At 53.0% G+C, this 21,331-nt stretch overlaps 8 protein-coding genes across 8 annotated transcripts; 3 read left to right on the top strand and 5 right to left on the bottom strand.

Annotated features, from left to right (window-relative positions):
• Nucleotides 1-1,244: 1,244 nt before the first annotated feature.
• N0V96_012039 (uncharacterized protein) lies at nucleotides 1,245-2,894 on the bottom strand (the record flags this gene model as incomplete). Its single annotated transcript, XM_053197155.1, has 5 exons — nucleotides 1,245-1,723; nucleotides 1,776-2,233; nucleotides 2,294-2,732; nucleotides 2,785-2,829; nucleotides 2,882-2,894. The coding sequence occupies 5 exons, from the start codon at nucleotides 2,892-2,894 to the stop codon at nucleotides 1,245-1,247; spliced, it is 1,434 nt and encodes a 477-aa protein (XP_053045462.1).
• A 395-nt stretch (nucleotides 2,895-3,289) lies between these two features.
• N0V96_012038 (uncharacterized protein) lies at nucleotides 3,290-3,790 on the top strand (the record flags this gene model as incomplete). Its single annotated transcript, XM_053197154.1, has 1 exon — nucleotides 3,290-3,790. One exon carries the CDS (start codon nucleotides 3,290-3,292, stop codon nucleotides 3,788-3,790), a length of 501 nt encoding a protein of 166 aa, XP_053045461.1.
• Nucleotides 3,791-4,020: 230 nt separating this feature from the next.
• On the bottom strand, nucleotides 4,021-5,636 carry N0V96_012037 (uncharacterized protein; the record flags this gene model as incomplete). The annotated part of the gene is made up of 2 exons (XM_065759478.1): nucleotides 4,021-5,066; nucleotides 5,465-5,636. 2 exons carry the CDS (start codon nucleotides 5,634-5,636, stop codon nucleotides 4,021-4,023), a joined length of 1,218 nt encoding a protein of 405 aa, XP_065611932.1.
• Nucleotides 5,637-6,473: 837 nt separating this feature from the next.
• N0V96_012036 (uncharacterized protein) lies at nucleotides 6,474-7,691 on the bottom strand (the record flags this gene model as incomplete). The annotated part of the gene is made up of 2 exons (XM_053197152.1): nucleotides 6,474-6,699; nucleotides 6,928-7,691. The coding sequence occupies 2 exons, from the start codon at nucleotides 7,689-7,691 to the stop codon at nucleotides 6,474-6,476; spliced, it is 990 nt and encodes a 329-aa protein (XP_053045459.1).
• Nucleotides 7,692-13,917: 6,226 nt separating this feature from the next.
• Nucleotides 13,918-15,846, top strand: N0V96_012035 (uncharacterized protein; the record flags this gene model as incomplete). The annotated part of the gene is made up of 1 exon (XM_053197151.1): nucleotides 13,918-15,846. One exon carries the CDS (start codon nucleotides 13,918-13,920, stop codon nucleotides 15,844-15,846), a length of 1,929 nt encoding a protein of 642 aa, XP_053045458.1.
• Nucleotides 15,847-16,565: 719 nt separating this feature from the next.
• On the top strand, nucleotides 16,566-17,564 carry COX4 (Cytochrome c oxidase subunit 4; the record flags this gene model as incomplete). Its single annotated transcript, XM_053197150.2, has 5 exons — nucleotides 16,566-16,656; nucleotides 16,776-16,823; nucleotides 17,012-17,170; nucleotides 17,232-17,332; nucleotides 17,397-17,564. 5 exons carry the CDS (start codon nucleotides 16,566-16,568, stop codon nucleotides 17,562-17,564), a joined length of 567 nt encoding a protein of 188 aa, XP_053045457.2.
• A 325-nt stretch (nucleotides 17,565-17,889) lies between these two features.
• Nucleotides 17,890-18,396, bottom strand: N0V96_012033 (uncharacterized protein; the record flags this gene model as incomplete). Its single annotated transcript, XM_053197149.1, has 1 exon — nucleotides 17,890-18,396. One exon carries the CDS (start codon nucleotides 18,394-18,396, stop codon nucleotides 17,890-17,892), a length of 507 nt encoding a protein of 168 aa, XP_053045456.1.
• A 745-nt stretch (nucleotides 18,397-19,141) lies between these two features.
• Nucleotides 19,142-20,536, bottom strand: N0V96_012032 (uncharacterized protein; the record flags this gene model as incomplete). The annotated part of the gene is made up of 3 exons (XM_065759477.1): nucleotides 19,142-19,997; nucleotides 20,128-20,198; nucleotides 20,279-20,536. The coding sequence occupies 3 exons, from the start codon at nucleotides 20,534-20,536 to the stop codon at nucleotides 19,142-19,144; spliced, it is 1,185 nt and encodes a 394-aa protein (XP_065611931.1).
• Between the last annotated feature and the right edge of the window lie 795 nt (nucleotides 20,537-21,331).

The raw sequence follows: 21,331 nt of genomic DNA, 5'->3' as shown, positions 1-21,331 counted from the left end.
GACTCTGAATCGGACTCTGCAAGCTGTGACTGCGACTGTGAATCAGACTCGGGGTCCCAATCCACCTGCGCATCGGCTTCGGAGTCGAATATGCTCGAGCGGTGATCGACCACGTCGGAGGAGGATTCGGGAATGTAGCCTTGGTAGGCGGCCTCGATGTCACTATCGTCGTAAATTCCTTGTTCGGGCAAGAGAGACGCAACTGAAGGCGAGCTTGGGATAATCGTAGAGAGCCGACTTGGAGAAGACGCCGTCGATGGAGAAGCTGGTATTGAGGGAGAAAGCGGAATCGGAGAGAGCCGAGCCGAAGAAGACGCCGTCGATGGAGAAGATGGTGGAGAAACTGAGCTCATATTATGTTTATCGAGCCAATATGGGTTGGCGCTGGAGAAATAATTAGCTTAAGTCCGGCAGTTCCAGTCAGCATGTGGCCACGCACAAACCGTCTGTTCCTCGGGTAGGTGTCTTGCGTGCGAGAGGAGAATCGTGGTCGTGAGCGTCGGGTCGTGTCGGGAGTCGTAAAGTAAAAGTAAATCTCCTACGACGGGCGCAAAGGTGAAGCGACCATCCCGTGGAAGCTGTTGATGTGATCGAGATGTGGAAGAAGGAAGAAAATCCGAGGGCGCTTCAGAGCACAAGGAAGAGGCGAGGTCCTTGGACTTGCCCGTCGTGGTTGTGGTGTTGTTAGGTTGGTGGCGGTTAAAGGTTAAGTGCGGTTCTAGGCCATTCAGCGGAAAGAGCGACGGGTGGTTTGGCGCTTCAGCCTTAGATAAGCTCGCACAGCGCAGGCCCTGCAGGGGGCGACACCGCCGATAAGGCAGGAGCCCCTCTGGACTTTCAGGGTAAGGTGAGGTAATTGCGGCGGAATATTTGCTAAGCGACGGTGCCCTGCATTCCCAAAGGTACCTATTGTCTCCATGCAAGGTAGATGGCAACATGTCCCTAGAATGATTATGTCATAGTCCCGAAAAGGGTCAGAAAGGTCGCGGTGCACCTTTTGCCTCAGCACACTGTGAATAACCAATTACCTCAAGGTAACTCAAGGCATCTTCAACAGAAGTCGGCAACCCAAGTAGTCTTCCACTTGATTGATATCAGGCGCCGATAGTTATTTGTTCGTTCGCGCTTTTCCTACAACACCAGAGTACTTCATACCTTGTGAGCCCAAGACTTCGGATATCATTTTAGATGAGACTCTCCTGTCCCGATTACTTATAATACAATCGCAAGACATGCATATCTGCTTATTCCTGCTTGACTCCAAACACTGAAACGACGCCCTCCTCGTTGACGGAAACCAACTGCTTGGCCCCGGCACCCCACTGGACCGACAATGCAGCCACCGACGTTCTGAGGGGCTCTGACCATTTTTTGGAACTCTTGGTGTACTGTTGGACAGTAATGCCGCCGGCACCCGCGGTTGCCAGGTACTGTCCGCTGTAGTCCCAAGCAAGTGACTGCACTGGTCCCCCGGTCTCTAGTGTCTTGACCTTTGCAGCATCTCCCTCCTTGCGCAAATCGAAGATGGTTACTGTGCTCTGGCCCTTGGCTGTCGCTGCAAGCCAGAAGCCGTTTTCTGAGAAGGTCAGGGCCTCGACAGGCGCGCCAAGGTCGAACGCAGCCGCAACCTCCAATGTCGTTGTCATGAAGAGCTTGATCTCGCCTGTGACGGTTCCGGCCGCGAAGAGGTGTCCATCGGGGTGGAAGGCAGAGGATGTCAGGGCTGCGCGGGTTAGCAAATGTGTTAGGAGTGCTGGCAAGCGTTGGTAACTTACAAGAGTCGGCGTAGGCACGGCTGATCTTCTTGAGAGTGTTAAGATCGTACAAGACAATGCTCTTGTCCGAGCCAACGGATGCGAGGAGGTCGCCGGTGGGATGAAGGCTCAAGGATGTTGCGGGGCCTGCGTGTTCAGAGATTGACGCAACTTCGCTACCACTCTCGAAGACCTTCACTGATCCCTTGCTCGTGGCAAAGATGAGCTTGCTACCAGTCCACACAGAGTCAATGACCGGCTCGTTGACCGCGACTTGGCGTTCGACCTGGTCTGCCTCAAGGGAGTATATCGCAGCATCTCCTCCACGACCACTGATGGCCGCATAGCCTCCTTCGGTTGCCAGCGACGAGGCATTCGAAACCGGTGTTGAAGTGGATGCCACAGTGGTCAACAGGGCAACCTCTTCGGACGTAGCCCAACCCTCGGGGACCGGACGCTTCTTGCGGCTCTTGGAGAGTCTATGACTTGTTAGTGAACCATTCTAGAGTTGCCCACGCTTGTGCCTTCTGAAGACTGACTCTTGGTGCTTTGCATTGACCTTGTCAACCCATTCCTCCGGAAGACCTTCGGCCGAATCAATAGCCATCGCATCCCCATTTGTGGCTCCAGCGCTGACGCTGACCTTGGAAAGCGCCTCTCTAGCCTCATCTCGCTCCTTGGACAGACGCGCAATCACTCTGACTGCGGCGTCGTGTTGGTACAAAGCTGTGGCAAGCTCCTCCCGTGTCCTCGCAAGCTGTTCTTTCAGGTTAAATGTTTCGAGAGCGAGCGCATCCCACTCGTTCTGGAATGTCGCAAGCAAGGCCGGAATCGAAGTGAGCGTTGGGGGGCGAGGTCGGACAACGTGGGACTGTGTCAAAGGAAGGAGGTCCTCGATCGTCAGGGCTTCACCAGTAACAGGTTCGGTTCCATTCTCCTCGATGTATTTCTCGATCAATCGCTTCTCGAACACGGTGCCTAGTTACAGTCAGCATTTTGGGGTTGACGCGACCAGGCGCAAAACACATACCAGACTTCTTTGAGGCGACGGGCTCCTGAGGAGCTTCTCCGGAAACTAAGAAAGCAGTAAGCAATTGCGCAAGACATTCCCGAAGATTTGAACCTACTGGCGCACAGCATTGTCTCGAATGTCGCGATATGAGCCGTCTCAAACTTCGTCCACGTCGACTTTTCCCTTCCAAAACAAAACTTCAGCCTTGCTGCACCTGCAGTTCCAAGGTAGTGTGGGTCTTCCTTCGCAGCTAGTGAGCACGAGCCACGTCATCACGTGTGAGCTTCTCTGGAACATCCCGTCATCGGCGCCTCCCGTCTTACCTTAGGAGGTTGACTTATCTTATCTCTATCTTATCGCAAGCATGAAGTGTCGCCGAGGTCTACCTCACCAAGCACCTTTCTTGCCTTAAATGCAGAGGTACCCTCGGTATTTGGTATTAAAGATTACGCTGGTCATGAACGGTCACCTATTCATCGACTCAACATAATTCAAAATCACAAATTTCAATTTGTTGTTCATCATGGCTTCCCTACCTGACGTCAATAGTCTTAACTCCCTTCCTGTGGAACAACAAACCAAGGTCCTGGATGCGCTCTTCGAGCCGAGCCCCGCGATTCACGCCTTTCTCCTGCCCTCTATTTCCGCAACATCTTTCCAGTCTTACGACGAGTTCATCAATCAAGCTCAAAAGATATTCGAGGCTCTTACGGCGGACTCTACACAAAAGGCACAGCTACACTCAATCATCGGCTCACACCCGCGTCTCGGGGCCAAGAAGGTTGAAAGTGCTCAGTCCGCTGCAGAGCAAGCACAGCTCCAGAGTGGAGACGCCACTGAACTGGCTGCTCTGAACGCCGAGTACGAGGCAAAATTCCCAGGCTTGCGTTACGTCGTCTTCGTCAACGGTAGAGGTCGGCCGGAAATCATGGAAAACATGCGTGCTCGCATCTCGCGTGGCGACTTGGCTCTTGAGGAACACGCCGCAATCCAGGCAAGTCGCACAATTGAACCTGGATCCTAGAGACAATCATTTAACAAGATAGCAGGCAATGTGTGATATTGCCAAAGATCGTGCAGCCAAGCTTCTAGCTGCTTCGGGATGAACGGCTCAGAGACACCTCAGAGATATCTGACGGGTCCAATTGTCCGCTTCATTTCCTAGAAAAGAATTTCCAACCCCCGTCTAAGCCTATAGCACAACTCAAATCTAGCTTGCTTATGAGAAAGTACCCAACACATTCCTCGATCCAATCACAACTTCGCGTTCTCATCCAGCAGCCTCAAAAGTCTGCCAACACGCTCTGCCTCACGGTAGCCACTGACGACTGCACCAGCCACGCTTCCACGGTTCTCCATCTCCGTGTGCTCGCCGGCAAATCCGAGTCTTCCATCCCAAACAGGTCTGCTCAGCTCCTTGAAGTCCAGCGGGCTTCGCTCCCCATTCTCTGAAATAATTGAAGGCGTGGTCGTTGCACCGCGGGAGAACTCGTCCGTCAACCAGTTGGTCAAGTTGGTCTCAATCGGCTCCGCAGGCTCGGATGACGGCTTGAAGCGGGAGACAAGAAATTTGTGGTAGGCAGCCGCAACTTCCTTCTGTCCGAAGCGGAGCAATGCAGTGGCGGGAGTTTCGGAAAGGTATGTCAGCAATGTTGGACTAGGGCTAGGGAGAGACGGCCCAGCGAAGTTGGCGCAGACCAGAGTCGACGCCTCGAAGATTTCGGCGGGAGTAGAGCTCTCTGTCACGGGCTTTGTAGATGTAGGCAAGAAAGTGTAGGATCCTGCCTTATCGGCCTCTGGCCACCAAGCCGACTGGTACTGAAGCAGAAGCTTCTCCAGGACACCGACGTGGGTGCCCTTGATTACCTCCTGTAGGCGCGGCGGTAGCGCAGGGCTGAAGGTGCTTTCAGGCAAGGTCTTAAGGGTCCCGAGCGGGATGGTAGAAATGGCCGTCTTTGCGGCAAACTTGTTGCCGTTGGCGTCGACAATCACAACTCCGTCTTGGCTCTGTGAGATACCAGTAATCTTTGTGCTCAGCTTCACTTCAGTGCCCTTGGCCTTGGCGTCATCAAGGACCTGGTTGACCAAGGACTCATAGCCTCCCTCAGGGGCGGCGTCAGAGCCGCCAAATGCGGTGGTAGTCTCCCATCCAGCCCACTTCAGAGAAGCTTTCTCGAGCTTGAGCCCTAGAGGAATCTCGAGGGAGCGAGCAAGGGCAGCTGCCAGCTCATTTTGAGATGAACCTGATGCGGGCTGCGTCGCTACCTGTGTCGGGTCGGCAGGGCTGGTTTGGTTGACGTCTGATGAAGGATCAGGGGATGCAGAAGCCGAGAAAAGAGCTGAGTTATCAGCCAGAAGAGCGGATGCGAGCGATGTTGATGGAGAGGGAGCTGGGTGAGGGAGCTTCAATGAAGCCTGAGCAGCACCAAGGGATGCCCGGAGGTTATCGGCGTTGGAACTCGAGAGACGGCCTGGTCTTGATCAATACTGACTGACATCGCGATATGGGCAAGAGTCTCACGCACCAGTTGGGGCGTAAATCACACCCTCGGCGGCCTTAGGCAAGTGAGCGGCCTACTCCATCTCATTAGCTTGTTACCTCTATTGTTCAATGACGTCCATGTCAAACTCACAACGCCAAAGTCTTGGGCAATGTATCTCGCGGGGTTCCCTTCTTTGTAGCCATGGATCCAGCTACATCCAACATCAATCTTGGCATCTCCCTTCACCCACGTACTCGCACGTCCTCCGATTCTGTCTCTAGCCTCGAGTATCAACACTTTGCGGCCCTTGCTGGCAAGCTCCCGGGCGGCAACGGCGCCAGACCAGCCGGCTCCGATCACGATTGTGTCCAAAATTTGATTGCTCATTGTTACAATATTGCGTGTAAACATGTGCTTGGATTTGAGAGTTGAACAAAATGTTGGGCAATGGGCCTGACAATGTCGTGCTTCAGTTGGCCTGGTTAAATCACTCCGCCCCCAGTGTCCCCGCCGTCGTCCCCAGGCCCAACGTCACGGCGGGGCCCGGGAAGATGTCCGACCGGGCCGACCATCGGAACTGGTTGGGGTTTCTTCTGCGTCGATTCCATTGTAGCACCGAGGATTGCTCTCATTCTTTGTAAGACCCCGCTATCAATACAAAATCCCTCGATACGAAGAACCCTCGACAAGAATCACATCTTCCAGCCTGATTCCAATGTTAGTTCCTCTTACTCTTCGGGCTTTCGGATGTTGAAATTCCGGGCGGAATCATGGACGGAATTGAAGGCAGCTTGAGGCATAGGCTTCCGGCAGGTAAGTATTGCCTTTGAGTGAGTCTTTTTGTTCATCTTGTTCACTTTCATCTATACGAAGGCTGAGGCTGTAGCTCAGCGCCTGCTTTATGGCGCCGTATTCAATCGCGCATGGTGCCCAATCCTCTCTTTCCTGCCAGGCCAACAATAACAGTGAGTGACCTGCTTACGGCGCTCATCTCATATGTCCTTAGACAGAGCCAACTGGCCATCCCGTGTCCTCAAAGATTTGGTCGAAAAGGTGCTCTTCGAATGTCGCCTACGTATTCGTAGGCCAAGTCTGGTTTTTGCTGCTTTCTTTTTGCTTTTTCCATCCCACCCCGCCCACTACAGTGCAAATAGCCGCTTTGCTTTTTGTCTTGGATTTGATATTCGACCAAGTCGGTTCTCCTTCACCCATCGTCCAACGGCACTACCTGCCGCCGACCCAAGAAATACCATCCAGCTCATCGAGATACTCTTCGTAGGAGTTGCCGTCGTCGTCAGTCTCACCGGTCTGTGCAGATCCTCCGAAAATGGCACCAAAGTCAGAGTACACATCTTCCAAATCGTCGTCGTCGGCCCACGCGTAGGAACACTCATGTGTTGATGTGGGAAAGGCCAGCAGCCCGTCATCCTCCATTTCGTCCAGCATTGTACTAGAAGGAGCTAAGACGGGTGACCGGGTTGGGTTTAACCTCGGCGATACAGGTTGTATTCGGGATGACTGGGGCGTCCATGGAGGCGATGGTTTTCTCTGCGCCTGGCCGGACAGGGCATTAGTTGGATGAGGAGTGCCTGGCGAGACCCCGGGCCGCATCAAAACAACCCTCGCTGGCGGTGGTTGCTGTCGGTGTTCTGGGTGTGCGGGCGACTGTGCAACAAACCTTGCTCCTGTGGCTAACTGCTGGCCGTGGTGAAGCACAGCTGCATTGGCAGCTGTCACGGCGATACCGATATCGCCACGCTGTGTCGCCTCATTACGAACACGCAGCCGGATTCTATTGAGTACTGCCGCTCTCAACATGATGGAGCTCTCTCGAAGTAGGCCTTGTTTACCGACATCGGGCGAGGTGGCCACGGCAGCGAGCTTCACGAAACGCTTGTCGCCTAGAGGACCGGCTTCACGGTTGATGATGTGTGTCGCGGGTAACGAGTAGGGCTGAGAGAGCCGACTTGTTATGAGATGAAGCCTCAAGCGACGCTTTTTACAACTCAGTCCGGCTGTGTATGGGCCGTCAACGTCGGACTCGGCTCTAGCACGCTTTACTCTGTTGAAAGATGAAGGTTGGCTCGAGAAGAGGAAGTTGGCCTTCTCCTGGCTGGTAGGGAACACGAAAGGTGATACCGTCGGCGGATTTGTTGGTGAAGAGGTGATTGGGTTCGTCTGGGCAGTTTCAGTGGATGTTGTTGCAAAAATCTTTGATTCATGCTCCGGGCCATGGGCATTCGCGGTAACCAAGGTAGTTCTGAGGATCGAAGCTGAAGGGCAGTTGGACTCATGCTTGGCACATCGTCTCAAAGCCTGTGGTGAGAAGAGATGAGGATCGATGTTGATACCGCCGTCATCTTCGCAAGCTGAAGTTCCGAGGCGCCACGTCTTGAAGGGTTCCAACGCATTGCGGTCCAACGAACCGACTTCAACCACCATCGTTATCTTGTTGTTTCTACTGATACCTCTCATTCGGATGGAAGGAGACGACCACTCGCTTCTCCCGGGTGACAGAGTCGCGTTGGTAGAAAATAATGCTCGGAGAGCCGGTTCATATCCCACGGGCACTCCCACGCCCGATCTAACTACCGTCCGCTACCAACATGGAGGCCGGGTGACGTGACCCTACAGAGAATTAACAAGGTCCGTCGAAAGGTTAAAGCGGCATAAGAAAAGAACAAGATGCTAGAGTGGAGCAGCCAAGGTAGATGACGAGAAAGGGCCCTTACGCTAAGTGCGAGCGACCCTCCTAGCAGGATGCGTGACTGAGAGTGGGGAGAGCGGGAAAGGCGAAAAGGCTGATGCCGTCCGCAGCTGCAAGACAAGCACGAGACCCCGTCTTCTATTTATTGCTCTGCTCCGTACGTACTCCGTACTCCGTACACGTTTACCGTCAGACGGGTTCTCAGGTATGTGCATAGAAAGCGGGGAGAGAGGCACAGCGCGAGAAGGGAGATCAGCACAAACCGACGGGGCGGAACCGCCCATTCGCACATTGAACGTGACCAACTCGTGTTCCACCCCCCCTTCTCCTCTCTTTTTGAGAGCCCGGGAACTGTGCTACCCATTGACAGGACGGGCTAAGAAAAACAAAAAGTCGTGGTTGACTGATGTGTGGGCGTGTGAGGGAGAGGCGGCAGGGGTCGCGGAGGTAGGAATGGGCAGAGACCTGGGGAAAGCTGGCAAGGGGCGAATGAGAGGGTCGGGATGCGCCGGTCACCCCCAGTCCTGCACCAACCCCGGTCTGGGGTCGAGGGGGGAAGATGCGAGTGACATGGGCGGGAAATTTGGGGCGTTTTCAGCCTTCAGGCAAATGGACGGACATGCGTTGGGTACGGGGTAGGAGTAGTTGTATTCGTTTGAGTAGAGTAAGCATGCTGTGTAGCGTGGTATACAGGAGCAAAAAAGAAGTATCACCACTAGCCATGTAGAGAGATGTTTGTGGTTCTTCCGTGGCTTTATTGCATCCGTGTTTGAAGCGCGTCAAGGTTTATCACAACCAGGGTACTCTAGACCGTAAGAAGACTATGCTCAACTATTAAGAATGGTTCAGAAAACGAGCTGCTATTTCACGCCCTTGTTATGCATTAGAAAGGCAATCCCGACCTGAAATCAGAGAGGTCAAGTCCGTACGGATAGATACAACTGTAGACAGGGAGGCAGAGACACGTTTTCCTGCACCCCGGACCGGGTGGTTTTGTCCGGCCCAGAGGCGATGTGACAAGCTGCATAAGAGAACACCTAGACCACTTTCTTGACCGGCTGGTTTGCTGACCTCGTCCCCATTTGCCTATTGAATGGATGCTCGGAAGCTGGGCAAAGACGTGCGTCGACAGTGGAAGCTGGAGGTTCTGGGAGGATCTCACCGAAGGTCCCAAGACAAGATGTGGGCTGTGTTTCTGCAGACATATCCATAATCCAGCCAGGTACTTAGTCTGGATGCTTACCACCAAAGTGTTCGCCACTCGGCAGGCTTTGGACTTGTTTCTCACATTCCAGTGCTTCTGAGTGATTACTATCCGAATTTGTTTGGTTGGATATCTCCGATGTTGCCAGTAAGTGCAATTCCTGAATTTCCGGTCATGTTTCATGGACCTGGCACCAAGAGCCCAACGTTTCTTTTTTCTCGCGCAAGTGGCTTGGGTCATCCGCTCTGCTGGATTTTCGCCGCCCCTTTTGATCACACTTGCGATATCGCAGCATTCAAGGTGATGTTAGCTCGAGGGCCTCATTCTTCATTTGTGTAGCTGTCGAATCGAGCCCACACCCTTTTTGTTGCCGAATTCGTCATAGGTCGTCGGGCCCTTTTGCGAGAGTTGAGTCTCCCGTGATAGGTCTTCAATACCCGAGCTCGATGTGTTGACTAGCCTGTCAGGTAAGAATACCTTGAGAAAGATGATCTGCTCTTTTGCCTCCCCGTCAAAAACATGAGTCTCCTTGCTCGCCTCCCTGTTGCTTCTCGAGTACCGAGAGCCTCGAACGGTCAAAGCGACACGGGATGCAACACCACAAAAGGAGCAGCCAAGCACAATCCCGATGTGACGCCAACAACCTCCCATTTGTTACCACACTTTGCGGGGAAACCAGCCTCGTCCAACCATGCCCCAAGTTTTGGTCCTCCTATTGTGTACGTGCGTTTACCGTTCACGCCTGTTGTCAATTACCACGGGCTGCATAATGCAGCGCTCGCCGCTGCGTATCCAACGAGAATTGTTCCGAGACCGCTCATCGGCTGCCAGCATAGCTGAGAGGGGGGCGAGGCGAGACTTCGAATGCAGGATGCCCGGAATGGCATCGTACGGTAATGCGTACCATCCTTGCCCCCCCCCCCCCTCCTAAGCCTGCTCAGTCGTGGATAGCTAGGTACTTGTCGTTTGCTTGCAAAGCTGGTGGCATTGAGCCGCTAAGTTAGAAATGGGAGGGTCACGCGTGACTCAGAATCTTTTTTTTCGCTGAGAGCGATTTTGAGCTAGAGTAAACTTGGGTGAGGGAGTATTTGTTGCCCAATGGGCTTCGTGACGAATGAACACTCAAGGCTCGGTGAGAGCAACAAAACTAGTTATGTTAGGCGTCTGTCAGTTGCGGCAAAGACATCAGAGAAGTGCCAGGATATACCCATCTCGGGTTACCCATCTTGGGGACAGCAACCACTGCCATGGGTGTCAGCAAGAGGTAACTTAACTCCGAGTAAGGTACATGGTTCTGGACGGATGGTTTCTAAACTAATGCTCCTTTACTACTGCACAGTAAGTACTCTTTTTTTTGATCAATTTTGTTGAATGATTTCCTTCTGCCCTGCGAGCTTGCCTTGTAAACACTCCAGTTTTACCAGAAATTTAACTCCCTGAAATGCATCAACTCATCGCCTGGAGTTTGGAAGACTGGAACGCCCGCAGGCTGTGACATGTTGCATGACAATCCCAGTTTTTTTTTCGTGTCAGCGAGACCCAAGATGGACTCAGTCCCTTACTCAACTACCCTTCAGGGCCAAGCGGCCACAATTCCCATCACTTGTCAAAATTTCCCGCTTACACAGGGACACTGGGGCCAAAGCGGCGCCAAACTGCATGTGTAAGGTGACAGACAAGCAACCCAACCAGAAATCAGCTGAAGTTCGTTCTCGGTCAGTTACAAGACAGGTCGCCGACGGCCCCAAAGGTCATCATGTCAGCGGAAGTTCGGGCAAACAGGTGGGACAGATCCATTCTCCCGCAGGGTCTGAGAGGGTAGCAACGGCTTTGACCTCCAGAGTCCACGGTATGTGAGGTATGTATGGTAGCAGCAGGGCCATTTCTTGTCAGCTGTGTGCAGCGCTGGGCGGGACAGCGTCTTCTAGGTCAAGGTCGTCTTACATCAGCCACCTGTTGTTAAGTTCGCCCGCCGCTTGTACGCCGTTGTGACCAGTCCAGAACCACCGGCACCCGTCTTTTCATGTTGTATTCAAGGCCGAGGAATTATGGGTATCCCCCGGAAACCAAAGCCGGCATCCCCACAAAGTGCCGCGGCGGTCCCTGGAATGAAGCGGTGGACTCGGCGCAAGAGACTAGCCGATGACCCCCTAAGAATCATCTGGGGGATTCCCCTCACATGGGGTGCCTCGGCTCCGCACCGAGACTCTGGCGTCTTGAAGTTCTGGAGAAGGAAGAAGGGCACCTCCGCACGGCCACGGCCCCCGCCACATGGCTCCTCGTCCCGAGGTACAATCTCGTCCTGGTCTCAGAGGGTTGTTGGGGAAAGCTAAGCTGAACCTCCGAAGCTTAACTTCAAACCAGTCAATCCATTCTCCAAGCTCCGAAGTTTCGTCATTTTTTGGCAGGCAGAAATTATTTCAAAAATCGCTTGAGGCTCTCTCGTTACATTTAGTGATTCTGTCAAATCCGTCCAGATCGACGTTGCTTGTTCCCTTCTTAGTTTCGTTCGGCAACCCCACCACTCGCTATGTCCAAACTCTTGTTTAACGACGTCATGGCACTGGCCCTGCTGCCAACAACTTCGAATCATACGACAACGACAGGTGGCATCGTCAAGCGTTACATGAGTCTCTACCCAGCTTGGGTACCAGGGTCGGAACTTGTTGGCGGCAAAGGCCGCGGTTCCAAGGCAGATCCTCGAGCTGCATATGGAGGGCATGTGTACTGTCAGGCGCCGCTAGCCGCAAGCCGAGCCGTGAAAGAAGAGGAACCTGAAGGATCCGGGACGCAGTCTGGAGGTTTCGGGCTTCATGTGAGATTGGAATATGCTGCCTTGAGTGGAAGATACGACCGTCGCTAACACCTCAGCAAGGCTATTCAAGGCGTTTTCTCGGCTGCCGCCAAGTCAGACAGGCCATTCATATATGAGGTCACTATTCTATCAACTAGCCGGACATTTTGCTCCCGCTTGGTGACTGTGCGCCAACCGAAAGAGACGAGCAAACGCGACCACTACGAAAACAACTTCTTACTCGAGGATGCCGAAGGGCCTTTGGGTGATATTTGTTTCAGTTGCATATGCACCTTCAAACGGCCAGAGGATGCCAGAATCGTCTCTCAAGAGGAGCCCCCGCAGAAACGCTTTGCCGAGATTCTGTCCACCAAGTCGCCACAAGACTGGCCGTTCGCACCAGCGGTCGACGTGGAAGAAATTAAAGCCATGTTTCTGGATGTTGGCCAGACGACATTTCCCATCGTTGACATGCATAAAGTCGACCTGACGGCTTATAATGAAGGGAAGCCAGTTTCGGAAAGGAAGGAGCTTCTCTTGTATCGTCTAAAAGGGCCCCTTCCAGCAGACGATCCCAATTCGCATGTGGCCGTTCATGCGTTCGAGTCCGATCGTAACGGGTTGTTGATGATAGGCAACCACGTTGGTCTCGGTTGGAGTCTAGGCACTGCGGCCAGCTTAACATACAAGTTTGTCGTTCATGTCAATGTAGACCAAGCTGTGATGAAAGATGATGGCTGGTGGATTCAGGAGGCTTCGTTTCCCCGGACTGGCCAGGGTCGAGGGGCATTGATCTGTAAGATATGGAGTCCTGAAGGCATCCACGTCGCTACTGGATATCAAGACGGCATACTGCGAGAGCGGAGAACAGATGGGGATAAGATTAGCCAAAAGCTATGATGAGATGATATAGCGTAGGCTCATGAAGGGCCAAGTTAGAATAGTGTAAGCTTAAATAGATCTGACATAGATGAACAGAAATGAGACTCGGACAGGAGATGCCTAGCTTGCTGTTTCTTTTGTTAATTCCGTAGATTTATTTTGCTAAGGTAGAGACCATCTCACCTTATCTTGTCATCATCCTTGTCAGAGGTTGCTCAATGGAAGGACCGCACTTAGTCGAAGGGTGTCTTCTAATCTACGTTACAGATCGCTTAGAGGAAAGATCTGACTTGAATAGAATCGCTCTTGCTATCTCCCAATTTAAAAATCATTGTAAGGAAGGATCGCATTAGTTTTAGATCGTTCCTGCCATCTCTTTCTACAGATCGCTCAGAAGAAGGATCGCACTAGTTCGAAGTGTTGTTGCCATCTCCTTTCCATAGATTGCTTAACGGAAGGATCGCACTGGTTTTCAAACGTTCTTACTATGCCTCCTTTGCCAACTGCCGTTTGAGGGTATGATTCCCTAAACTGACCCGTCGTTCTTACCCTCACTACTCGTGACTTCCGTGTTGATGTCTTCTCCTGTCCTCACCTACGTTCCTTCTCTCACAGCCTCTGCCGGGCCCTCTATAAAACCCACGCTACCTTTCCACTTCTTCTCTCATACACCACCAGAATCTTCCAACTTCGGTGCACCACTCTGATTGAGTCTTTCTCAGCACACTGCATGAAAGTCCGTTTCCTTTGGCACTCCACAACAATCAACCCTCCTCTCCCAAGCTCAAGACCGGGATTTTCATTGATGATATCTACAACTCATCATCTTTGACATTTCTAAGCATGTTTATGAGCTGGGATGGTTTGGCATACGTTCTTCACCTAGCATCTCATACCGTTCGCACCTACTTTCAACCCTCTGACACATAGATTGGATTTCATTCCCACCACATGTCGACCGTTCCTCTCTCATTTGAGACCACCATCACTCGCACAGGATATTTGGGTAAGTAAATTATTCACGCTATAAATGGGTCGCAACTGCTGACTCGTATTCGGGAGACAAGACGCAGAAGCCACGATGGACCCGACTTCACACTCTTACGATAGTGCGCCAGTGCGGCGCTCGCAACTGCTCTCTTCAATTTCAGAATTAAGACAAGGAATCCAAGCTGCTGAGGCCGACGTCGATCGCATTGAGAACCGGATCTCATACAAAGAGGACTGGCTCAAAGAGCTCAAATCTGAACGCATTTCCGCTGATAAGTCCAAACCGTCAATTGACAGGGCCATCAAGCAGACACAAGTGCGCATCAAAGAGATCGAAGAGACTCTGATTGCGAAGAAAGATGAGATCGCGCACCTGAAAAGCAAGCTAAAGAAGAAGGAGACAAAGCTTGCAGCGATCCCACAAATCGAGTCATCCAGTGCGCCCAACCCCAAAGACAACGAAGATGCTGCAGCACTGCTTGAAGTCACAGCCACCCCTGTGAATGCCATCTTTACAATCAGTGAAGACGGCGAGACCTACACCAACCCGCCCATGCTTCGGGGTGTCCCGGTTGCACCCATCAGCGAAACCGGTTCATATTGGAGCCCGATGTGGAAGAAGTTCGCAGAGGCAGTCAACGAAGAGAAGGTGGAAAGGGAATATCAAGAATACCTCTTCATCAGACACCAGCGAATGCTCCAAGGACCCCTCCCAGCATCAGAAGATGACCCAGAGCATGTCTTCAAGAGATACCAGCGCAGCTTGCGGCAAGCCAAGGTCACAAAGCAGTGGTTCAACCCGGGACGCACGATCCATCCCAATCAACTCATGGCAAAGGAACACTTGCCTGAGACTGGGATTTGCGACAACTATGTTCTCTACAAGATCTGCAACATCCTTAGCCGCATCAATGCCATGTATGAGCGCGGAGAGCTGGGAATGCCGCCTATGCACTTCCTCATGTGGAGGATGAGTGTCTCCCTAGAGCGCTTTCCGCACGACCCCATGAAGTCATTCTGGCGTGTCATGGTTAACAAGAACCACGGTGCTTACGACAGCATTCTTCGGCAAGCCGAGATCAGAGGTGCACAGCATACCGGTGACTACAACTTCTACTTGGGTCGATGGAAGCAGACATCTTCTGCCAGAGACCAGGCCCATTCGTCCGCATTGTCCGGTAGCAGATCAAGCGCCCCTGCCACAGCAATTGCACAGCCTGGAGTGAGTCCTCATGAGGCTCTTGCCCAGCAGCAACAGCAGCAGCGACAGCAGACTTTGCGCGGGCCTGTTTCGAACTTTGCTCTGAGCCCAACAGAGGCATTGAGATTGCAAATGCAGATGCAGACATCCTCCACACAGGAAGAAGGACATGTCAGTGACCGACGCAAGACGCGCCACCATTCAGAGGCGTTTGATCAACCGACCTCTGATCACGACGGAAGCCACTTGCGCTCTACTAAGAAGCTGCGTCAGTCACCGCTGTTCAAAGACAATCTTCTTGCGATTCGAAGCAGACCATCCGCTGAGAGCATGGTCTCGAACCGTTCCTTGGCCGGACCCAGCATGGAGACTGAGCCTCTTGTGGATCTGGAAACTATGGATCTGGAAGCTATGGATCTGGAAGCTATGGATCTAGAAGCGAAGACCGAACATGAGACTCGCACCCAGGCATCTGCGGTCGGGGATACGGATGCCCCGATGGAGGATGAGCTTCAACAGAATAGCTTCGAGAAACGCATGGCCGATATCGATGATTTGTCAACCAAGGCAACGGCTCCGATTCCCGAGAAGACCACTGCCAAAGCCCCAGTCGACAATCGCGAATGGATTGACATGTTTGTCGGCTCAGAAGAAATCAGAAGACAGATCCAGCCCACAAACATGGAGGCCATCAGAGCTTCAGTCGGAGAGAGTCCTTTCCCGAAGGATACTGGAAGAAGAGTTTCTCATGGATTTGTCTTCCCCTACTACAGCAGCGAGGAAGCTCAGAAACTGGACGAGCTGGGATTCCCTTTCTAGACACCACTGCTTCCGGCATCTATCTCTATGGGAAGAGGCATGTTTATGGGAGGAAATGACTGGCATGAGAGTTGGATGGATGGATGGATGGTAACCGACTAGGATAGGTATTCAGGTCGGGGGAGTGACTTTTTTCCTTATGCTTTTTTCTTTGCTTTTTTCTTCTTCTTTGCTTTGGAGAAACCCTCTGCCGCGGTCCTGGGCTATCGGGGTACCGAGAATGGATGGCGGAATTGGACTGTGAACGACCCAGAAAGGCTCTCAGAGAGAGGGGGATGGGTTTTCTGGAGAGCGACCTCGTCACAGTCATGGGCCACCTGGGTAATGAGAGTGGCTGACGACAAGCTTCAGTTTAGCATGATACCTTCGAAATAGAGTAACGTCAAAAACATCGTGCCAGTCACATTCTTTGTGACCTGCATCCATCTGACAGCGGCGCGGATGAAAGGCATGAGAACTATCACGGCTCTGTAATGCTCCAGCTCTCATTTGGTAATCTCGCCATCACGTGATACCATGTCGCTTACGATTCCGGTTATGGCAAGTACCTTGGCCAGTGCTCGCTCTGCGGTCTCTCTGACTGGTGGTTCCCCGTAGCTTACCCGACAGCCGCAACATCAAACCATCAAATCAGGCCATCGACAAATCCCTCTCTCTTCACCCAAACCCGACGTCACAACATCGAACCTCTCCTCTCTACCACCCCAATTGCCGTCGCCATGTTTTTGCAGCGCTCCGCCATCATGGCTGCCCGCCGGGCGGCCGTCGCTCCCCTCGCCAGACGCACCTTCGCGACCTCCATGATCCGCCGTACGAACCCCAATTGAAGGCCCCCCCAAATCCCGAGAAGAAAAAAATAAGCCTTGCAGCGAAGCCATTCCGAAAGTTCCCTTATCGCTGACTCTACGGCCATCCGCGGCCACAAACAGGCGACGCCAACTCCTCTACTCCCGCCAAGCCCTACAAGACCATCACCGGTAAGGTCTATCGAGCCAATTGATTCGAAATTATTGTCGTTTTCGTTCAGGCGCGGTTCCCCGGAATGCCCAAAGCCCGACCGCATGCATCCCTTCGGACCGCGTCGTACGATCGAAGCGACGAACCAACTTCGAACGACTTGGAAGATGAGAACACGAGGCTAATCATTTTCATTGCAACAATACAGAGATCAAGGGCGAGGATGACCTTCACGGACCTGGTGCCAAGCCCGGCAGCATCCCCACCGATCTCGAGCAGTCCACCGGTCTCGAGCGTCTCGAGATTCTCGGAAAGATGGAGGGCGTCGACATCTTCGACATGCGCCCCCTCGATGCCTCCCGCAAGGGTACGCGATGACCCCTCCTTGAATTTCAAGCGCGAGTCCAGAACCTAACCCAATTACTTAGGCACCGTCGAGAACCCCATCCCCGTCCGTTCCGCCGGTGAGGAGCAGTACCTCGGCTGCACCGGTGTTCCCGTCGACTCCCACGTCACCATCTGGCTGACCGTACGTGCCTATGGACCCAATTGAGCTACTAAAAGAGCTCCGTAACCTGACCAAACATGCATAGATCTCCCGCGACCGCCCCATCGAGCGCTGCCCCGAGTGCGGCTCCGTCTACAAGATGGAGTACGTAGGTCCTACTGATGACCACCACCACGGTCACGACCACCACCACGGCTACGAGGAGCCCAAGACCTTCGCCGACTTCGTCAAGCCCGAGTACCGATACCAATAGATGCTTTCGCAGATGGCGAGCACGTAGCAAGGAGACTGGAGGCGAGACGGCATCGGGGTTGCTCTGGAGTGAGCACGGCAGATGTGTAGATTACCTTAAGTTGTGGCTGTATAGAACCTTTTTCTCCCGACTCCTGTCTCATGACTCCCGCGGATTTTGTGTGACGCCTGCCAGGTTGTAGTCCTGTCTGAACCGCGGCCAGGACGTCACAAAGTGCCACAGCTCTCGTGGCCTGACATGCTCCCGTGCGGATCCGTGTCCTGCTCTCCCCGCGTGTCTACGTTGTATTTGATAGTAATGCCTTTCGCCCTGATCGTAGCACGCTTCATTCTGGATCGAAGCTAAGCTTAATCTTCTTTCCCTTCTTCTTGGCAGGCTTCTTCTTGGCGCCCTCGTCGTCGTCGCCGTTCTTCTCGTCATTCGTCACGATCGTTTTGACGACAGCATCCTCTTCAGCATCACCGCCAACAACCTTGCCAGCCTTCCTCTTCTTGCTCGCCCCGATCCCAGCAATCTTCTCCGTCTCCCTCTTCTCCTCCTTGGTATCCTTCCCTTCCCCTTCCCCCTCCTCTACCCCATCCTTCTTCATAGCATCCGCCTCCACGCCACCGTCCTTGTCCACCCGTACGTCGACAACATTGCCCTCGTCGTCCACGACCAGCGGCGCATCCTCTGCCTCTTCGCTGTCGGAGCGCTTCTTGCCCGCTCGTCGTCTTTTCGAGAGGATCTCGTCTGGGCCTCCGTTCCCTGCTGCCTGTGCTTGGAGAGCGCGCAGGAATGGCGGGATGTTTGTGTCGTAGGATAGGTTTTTGCCGGTGATTTTGTCCGACATTGTGGCGGCGGGCGCGAAGCCAGTGAGGTGCCTTTCCTTAGGTTTAGTCCAAAGCTCGTGGTCATTGACGGCGCCGGTTGAAGAGTAAATAAGTCGCTGTTTTCTCGGCGGGGCACGCAGCCGTCGCTGGAACGTCGCTGGTGGAGGGTGTACGATGATGATGGTGAAGTAGCTATTGCCAAATGCCAGCCCTCGCGGTCGTTCGCACCTCAGTTCTCGAGGGGTGGAGACTGGTGCACCTTCTTCAGTGGTCAATCAGCATCTTTAGCGGATAGCGCAGCCGATTAGCGACCTTTCCGACGTCGTAGCGCATCCGAACCTCGCTAAGCTACAGTGGGCACACGCTACAACGCTAGGCAGCAGGTCGGACCCATCCAGGTTGCCGCGGAAAGACAAACTTGACTACACGACTTCTCCCCTTCTCAAGTATCACTTCACTAAAACCGGCACATCCACATCACGTAGACGATCAAGAAGCGTAATATTCTAAGATGAAAGATCTGTATCGTTGAAACTTTTGAAGAACGAGGTCACTAACCCTAATGACTTTGGTATCTAATGCAGCGAAAAGAACCTCCTAAAATCAAGCGGTTTCATGTCTGTACCAGCCAACTCATGGTTGCCGCTCTCCAACGCCGGGCCGTGTAACGCCAAAGCCAATGCCGTAGAGAACCTGCCAAAGGGAACCATTCCCTTGATACACATAGAAAGACGGTGATGAAGCATCCGTTACGTCATTGAGATCTCAGACGATCTGTTGGATAAAGGTAGGACCCATGGTCACGTCGGTCGAAAGAAAGTTCGCAACCGGGAGGGACGCGACGGGCACGGCAGTCAAAGTGCCAGTGTCCTCGGCACGGCTGAGCGCCAACACACCCTCTCCAGTACCGTCCGTGGTGTCAAACACATTGGTCGAGAAGAGCGTCTTCTCATCCTTGGAGAAGCTGAACATGCGGGGGCTGATGCCGCCGGAGGAGATTTGATCGACGAACTCGAGAGTGATGCCGCCGGCCTTGGCCTTGCACTTGGAACCGCCGGCAGCGGCCTGCTGAGTGATTTTGAAGTGGGAGATAGAGTCGGTTGCGTTACCGCTGTTGCGGTTGGAGACGTAGGCGTGCTTGCCATCAGTCGAGATGATGATCTCGCCAGCGGCAGCGGAAGTGGCGTTGGCAGGAGGGAAAGCAGCGCCATAGGTGCTCAGCTCCGAGGTATGAGTAAGTGAGAGGGACGAGCCGTTGGTGGTAGAGACGGAGAAGACCTCGAGAGTGTTGCTCAGCTCACAGGCGACAACAAAGGCAGTAGGCGTGCCTCCGTTCTGAGGGTACCAGGCGCCGTGGCGCGGGCCACAACCAGCTCTAGAGACGCTGTTGCGAGACACAACCTCGAACTTGTCATCCAGGGAGTCGATGATGGAGATGGAGTCAGTGCCGAGGTCGCAGATGGCGAAGTAGCGACCAGAGGGATCGAGAATGGCCTGGTGAGCGAAAGACTTGGTCTGACGCTCCTTGTTGGGACCAAGCTCACCACCAAGAGTGATGTTCTTCATATACTTCAGAGTGCTGGTGTCAGAGATATCCCAGACGTCGACATTACCACCGGTGCTAAACAATGTTAGTCTATAAAGGCTTTCAAAGCGACGCGAAAACAAAAAGAGAGAATGAATTAAATTAAGAAAAGGTAGGTGATACGTACTAGGCAGCGCCAACGAGGCGAGTCTTGTCCTTGTTGAACGCGATGGAGACAACACCCCCAGAGCCCGTAGCCTCAGCGGCGATCTTGAGATCGTTGTTGGTGGTATCAAGCTGGAAAGAATCAATAAAAATTCCCAATAAGCAGGGGTGGATTCAAAGGCTGCTGAAAATGAGAAAGAGGGGTGACTTACGGTGAACAGACGGAGGTTGAAGGCATTCTCGTTGACAGCATAGAGAAGGTTGGGCTCCTTGAAGGCCATCCAGCTAGGACCGGTGCTCTCGGTGATGTTGCTGTTCACGATCTTGAACGACTTGCCGTCGTAATCGGCAACAGAGATGGTGTTGGTAGAACCAATGATGACCTTGGCGGAAGCGGTGGGAGCGTCCTGGCGGCCGATGACCGCAGCAGAAGCAGCCGCAGCAGTAAAGATGACCGAGGTGAAGCGCATCGTGGTGATTTGTGTGAAGTCGAAAATCAAGAATGAGTGTATCGAGTGATCGATATTGAGCAGTCAGAAAAAAGAAGTGAAGAGAGTGAAGTGTGCGATGGAAGAAGCAGAAAAAGAGTAGAGACTGGTGAGTGGTGAGTGAAGGGGAGAAAAGTGAGTGGTTGTGAGGGTTGTGGGAAATGTGTGAGGCAAAAGTGGTGATTTAGAAGTAGGTGGAAGGAAGGAGCAGCCAGTCGAGGTAAGGCGGGCAGGTACAAATTTTCCCACGGATTTTCGCAGCAGAGCAAGGGACAGGGTCGATTCACTTCGGTTCAAAACGGAGCTGAAAGAATTAGTGGTTTGCTGGCGCTGAAGTGAATACACAAGTCTGATATTTCATCCGAATAATAAGAGGGAGTCCTGGGACGGTGGAGGCAGGAAGCTGCAACCTTATAAGATGGTTGAACAGGCAAGGGAAGTCCGGAAAGGCTGTGTGTGTGCGCATGGCCATGCAGACATGTTCACATCAGAACATGCATAATAAGGTAGTCTTTGACTCTAATTCCCATGCATCTGACTCTACCTTAGCCGGCCAGATCTGCCACCCTGACAGACCAAATCCCCCAGCCATGGCTGAGTTGAATGAATGGAAGGGATAGGGTGAGATGGGATGACAAGCCCACCTCAGTCTGCTCAGCCTGGAGCCAAAAAGCCCGACATCGAACCGCCTCTGCGGCCACCAAACAGTAACACACAAAGAGCCCCCCTTTCTCTGTATACATGGATGTCTGCGTCTGTTTGTGTCACCGGGTTCAT

Source organism: Colletotrichum fioriniae (genome assembly GCF_027942845.1).
Source record: "Colletotrichum fioriniae strain IMI 355084 chromosome Unknown scaffold_20, whole genome shotgun sequence".
Lineage (NCBI taxonomy): Eukaryota > Fungi > Ascomycota > Sordariomycetes > Glomerellales > Glomerellaceae > Colletotrichum > Colletotrichum fioriniae.
This window is presented reverse-complemented; position numbering and strand designations above follow the sequence as displayed.